The sequence below is a fragment of the Condylura cristata genome, unplaced genomic scaffold (assembly GCF_000260355.1).
Source record: "Condylura cristata isolate star-nosed mole 26May11 unplaced genomic scaffold, ConCri1.0 scaffold00008, whole genome shotgun sequence".
Classification (NCBI taxonomy): domain Eukaryota; kingdom Metazoa; phylum Chordata; class Mammalia; order Eulipotyphla; family Talpidae; genus Condylura; species Condylura cristata.
The window spans coordinates 11,185,722-11,191,087 of record NW_004567109.1 but is presented as its reverse complement, the minus strand read 5'-3'; the positions used below and the strand labels follow the sequence as shown (position 1 = coordinate 11,191,087).

General features: G+C 51.1%; 1 protein-coding gene across 3 annotated transcripts in view; it reads right to left on the bottom strand.

The window, feature by feature from the left end:
* Positions 1–2,036, bottom strand: part of SRRM1 (serine/arginine repetitive matrix 1) — a 27,435-nt gene extending 25,399 nt beyond the window's left edge. For all 3 annotated transcript variants that reach the window (XM_012722428.1, XM_012722430.1, XM_012722429.1), the window contains exon 1: positions 1,951–2,036. In XM_012722428.1, the coding sequence (XP_012577882.1) occupies positions 1,951–1,971 (21 nt within the window). In that variant the 5' untranslated portion in view covers positions 1,972–2,036. The remainder of the gene's footprint in view (positions 1–1,950) is intronic.
* Between the last annotated feature and the right edge of the window lie 3,330 nt (positions 2,037–5,366).

The window sequence follows — 5,366 nt, the reverse complement described above, 5'->3', positions numbered from 1 at the left end:
TCGGTGAGCACTGTGTTTCTGTGATGTCTGTGTTTTCGTCATTCCTACTGGTTGTGTTCGATTAAATGCAGAAATAACTGGCCATGTGATATGAAATCTACTGATTGGTACACTGACTTGGCCACTGTCCCTTGGAATGTAATCAAGAAAAATTTGTTTGGGAAAGAGCCTGGATTGGAATCCCAATTCTGCCAGTACTTTCAAGTGATTATCTCAAGGCAAATTACTTAACCTGAGAATGTTTCCTTACTTGCTAAAATCTACTTAGTAGGGTTGTGTAATAGCAGAAACTACGTATATTTAGATAAAACTAGATAGGTATTTATGGAGTAGCTCGTGGCATTTCAGCAAATGAAACCTATCATTCCATCTTAACTGAAAATTCAGCTATCTGGCTAGCAGTATACTGAAAAAGGTAACTGCCCTGAAATTTTTAAATCCAGTCAATTCCTCTAAGAAACAGTAGCTGTACATAAAAAAGTGCACCCCTTTCTTCCAGATTTTTCTAACACCAAAAGCAACTTTTGTTTTAGAATTTATCAAAACCACCATTCTCTTCTATTGGAACACCTTCCCTTGGGAAATAACACAAATCAAAGCAGACCTGTTTTAAGTATTATTTGGACCACAGGAATTATTTATCACAAAATGCTTTTATGAAAATCACAACCTAGAATTCTGTAGTGTGAAAATATGATGAGCTCAATCAAAAATGTCACTCCTTAGGTTAACCATACACTATTGTTTTTACAACCTGAACAGTTAAATAACTGTCATTTTAAAGTTAAAAGTCTGGAATAATATCACAACTTTTGATAAAAAAAAAATCTCCTGTGCGTTTTTTGGGTTTTTTTGAGCCGTGTGGGTCTCTTCCAACTTTTCCTCTGAACGCACAAACCTAAATCTAAATCTCATCATTACATGCTCCAGGAGTGGAAAGGGCCAACGCACATTACATGAAGCACAGGTACAGATTGTGACTTAGACCATCTGCTCTAGGCATGGCCTATTCCGCGCAATAAAAATCTGCCAGCTCTAGCCCGGCTCGCCCACTCAGGTCAGGATGCTCATTTCCTGCGGGAGTGGAATTGGGCCACACAAGCCCCAGCACCGGCGTGATGAAGTCTGGGCCCTAAGGGCCAACTGTGGCAAGGAAAGTGGCTGCTTTGTAGAAGGGCGCGCAGCCTCCGGAGAAAGAGGCACCTTTTCTCCCCCGACTTCGCAGGAGTCCAACAAACGCGGGGTGGGGGGCGGCGCGGGGTGGCTGAGGCACCCAGGCCTACACAAACGCGCACACTTTTTGTTGCACACAGGGCCTCGGATTCATACGTTCTAACGACGTATTATCTGCGCTTCCCTCCCTGAAGGGATATCAAATTGGGCGGGAGTTCCCGCGAACTCTGACCCCACGCTTTCGCGAAGGCTTAGGGCTGGGGTGGGGGGGTGGCTCGGCGCCCGCTTTTTCAAGAAAAGCCGCTCAACGCTGTTTTCGCCCCCGTAAGACTCTCCTGAGCGTCACCCCACCCCCCACCCCATACTCTCCAAGACCCTCCCGCCGCCAGTCACCTCGGGATTTCCCTCCGGTCTCCCCCCCGAGACTTCCTCCTCGCGACTCCACTAGGCCCCAGGGCTCGGCGGCACGCGCGGCCCGGCCTGCAGACCCCGCTAGGCAGGGGGGCGGTGAGGTACCGCTCCGGCCCATTCCCGCCGCCATTTTCCGGCGACCGTCGCCGCCGCGTAGGGGGGGGAAGATCCCGGAGGAGGAGACTGCGCAGGGGCGCACCGGTCTCCGCCGCAGGGCAAGGGGGGGAACCGTTTCCCCGCACACAGGAACCCCATAATCTTCGAAGCCTCCCAATCGCGAGTCACCCCATCCCGAGTTTAGGCCTCCCGCGGGGCCTTACCGATGAGCCCCTCACCTCACCCAAAGATCCCCGCGCTTCTACTTACGCGGAAGAATCCCGCGTCCATCTTGCTGCCTCGCTCGGAGATCGCTCCTTATCCCAAGGTGCACCGCGCCGCCTCGACGGAGGGCGGGACTGGCAGGGAAAGCCGAGCGCCGGACGCAGCGCGACGCCCGACCCGCCCCTCCAGTCGACACGAGGCCGCGCCTGCTCAGTACGGGGCGCGCCGACACGTGTGCGCACGCGCACCCGGAGGGGCGGGCAACTACCGGGTCCGAGCAACGCCAGTAGCCAGTGGGGCTAGAGAGCCTCGAGACCTCAGCCAATGGGAGCAAGAGAGAGAGTGTCGTCGGATCGCCCCGCCCAGCGGATCCTTTTGTGGCGCGTGACGAGCCTTGTTCGCGCAGCGCGACTTGACCCCTCCTTCGACCCGTAGTGGAGGGCGCCTCCCGCCTTCGGGGTTCCATGGAGCACTGGAGGAGAAAAGCTGTTACCTCAGAGTGACGCTGGTGCAAACGAGAATCCTGCAAGCTCCCTTGTCGTTATAAAAGTCGTCGCTGTATTGGCTTTACTAGTTTACCAGTTACAGAGGTCGGGCAGCACCTGACTTAGGATGAATGGAGCCTGCTTTCGGCCCAGTTGCCTCAGCCTTCCCCTGTGTGCACACAACTTGCTCCTTAGGGGGGAAGCGGGAACCAGACCCTACATGAGTTTCGGTTTCGGCTGCCCGGGAACCGCGCGAAAGGCAGGAAGCTGAGGAGGGGCCTGCGCGGATCGGCGGGCGGTGATGGAGACGCAGGGGCGTCGCATGGCGGCCGCCGGGCCCGCCCTGTCTCCCTTGTCGCCCCTGGCCGAGGGGGCCCCGGCGTCGGGTGCGCCCCGCCAGCTTCTCACCAGGCGCTTCCTTTCCCTGAAAAGCCTCTCGCCTTCTTTTGTAAAATAAACCACCTCCACAGACACTTCCTGCCCGCTTTTCACGGAACTTACACCTGAAACTGTGTGTGTGTGTGTGTGTGTGTGTCCCTCGCGCGGCCTCAGATCCCAGCTCCCCGCTGAGGACCTGACCCCGCTCCAGCCAGTTCCCGGCTCCTGCCTGCTGGGCCCCGGAGGAGCCTGGCCCGGGACCTCACAGGGTGGGGACGGAGCTGCTGCTTCCAGCCCACTAGGGCCCTCCTGCGGCCCCACGACCCCCCAGCAACCCACCAAAGCCCCCTGCTTCTCCTTTACTCCGTTTTGGTGGAAGCTTTCCTTTTGCTTAGGACCAAGGCTTTGGTTTTTAATTCCACTTTCTGTGACTTCTGAACTATGAAGAAACCCCGCTCTGCTGCAGTCCTGGTCAAGGCACCAGCGCCTCTTGCCTAAACTTGGGCACTGGACTGACTGGTCTCCCTACTTCTGGCCTGGCCACCAGCATCTGCTCCAGTGTGGCAGAGACACCCTGTTAGAAAACCTTGGATTTGTCCCTCTTGAACTCAGAACCTTCCAGCAGCACCTCCCTGTCCTCCGAGTGCACCTCTACCTGATGCCATGGCCTTCTCTGCTCTCGTCTGCTGGTTCCCGCACCTGCTCACTAGCCACTGAACCGTCGAGGCTTGCTCCCCTCCTCAAGGCTTTTTCACTGGTCCCTAACTTTTGCCCAGAATGCTCTACCCCCAGATATTGGCCGACTTCAAGATTTTAGTCATATGCCACCCTGACTACCCTTTAATCCACTCAGTTTTTTCCCCCCGTGGCATTTATCGCATAATGTTTCTTTACGCATCTTTAATGTTGATTTCTGTTCTGCATCCTAGAATGTAAGTTCCTTAAAATCTGAGTTTTTGTCTTTGTTGTTCATTGATGTGTCCCTAGCACCTAGACTGGTTTCGCACTTTGTAGAGTAAATTTTGTTGAATGACCCAAACAGAGAGAGCCAAAGGTGAGGAAGTGACTGGTTTTCACAGAATCAGCTCCTCCACCAGGTAGAACTATGAAATCACAATGCCCCACATCTCACTGCTGGTTCCCTGCAGTTCTCATCAGTCATTCTGTTGCATCCCTTCTTCACTGTCTGCCAATCCTGTAAATACTGGGTTTTCTTTGTGGTTTTGTCATTAGCCCTTTTCACTTTCCCTCAGTGTGTGACCTAGCTGCCTGCTTTGCTGGCTTTCCTTCCCTTCTCATCTCCCAAAGTGATAAATGTCAGGCACAGGCCTGCCACAGGCCTGTATTTTCAACTTCTGCTGACATTCTCTCGACTATCCTGTAAGCAGCTCCAACTCACCATGTTCCAAACTGACTCATTTTCCTCCCCTTGCTTCTGTTTCCCCTTCTCAGTGAATACACTCACCTTTGTCCTGCCATCATCCTCTCCACACTCTGCCATCACCAACTCTTGCCTCAACTTTTTTTTTTAGAAGATTTATTTATTCATACATAACGGGTACAAGCCAGAGGTGCAGGGCTGGTGAAAGGCTTTACCAGAGACAGTGGGGAGCAGAACAGGCAGATGGATAAAGTACACTGCTGAGGTGAGCAGTGGGCAGGTCAGGAGAGGTCTGCAGCACCATGTGAGTCACCTCTAGGGCAGGGGATTGAACTCACACTGAAGCAGCTGCAGCCAGCTTGCTGTGCTGCGTCCTAATGTCCTAACCCGTTGGGCCACCAGGAAGGGCGGCCTCTCTGAACTCTTAGTAGCTTCAAAATGTGTAGACTTGGCCTTTTAAATTTCACAACTTAGATTATTTAATGAATCTTTGCAACAATCTCTCAGCTATTTCCCCTGCTTTCATGGGGCAATGATCTCTCACTCAAAATCCCAGTGATTTTCTCAAATGATAATCTTGATCCTCTCACTCCACATTTAAAGCCACTCAATGGTTCCCTACCATACTCCAAACAAAAACAAACTAGTTACTCTGGCCTACAGAGTCCCTAATGATTTACTTACTGTTCCCTTCTCCAGCCTCTTCAATAAATTCTCCTTTCTCCCCATCTTCATATCTAAACTAAAACCACATTAAATTACAGACACTTGTCTAATTAGGAACAGTTTGATTTTAAAAGTCAGTTTCTCGGTAACCCTAAAGTGACTAGAAGGTGACTCAAATACCACCTCTTCACACAAGTCTTTTTTTTTTTTTTATATCATTTTGTGCAGGGATCCTCAGTTGTAAGTCCTGTAGGCTTCCCATTACCAAATCACCCATCACACAAGTCTTTTTTGACCAAGCTTCCAAAAGGAGAGTGTAGTCCTCTTTCACTCTACTCCTCTTTATTTTTCTTCACAGCATGTAACAGTGGTTACCTTATTACCACTTACGTGTTTACTGTTTTTGCCCCATTTAAAAAATTATGAGGGCAAGAATCTTACCCATCTTTTTCACCATTAACCCTTTAGTGTCTAGAACAGTATTTAGCACATTCCTGAAGCTCAATAAATAGACAAATGAATCTATGGGTGATAGTCTAAGGTTCAGTTAC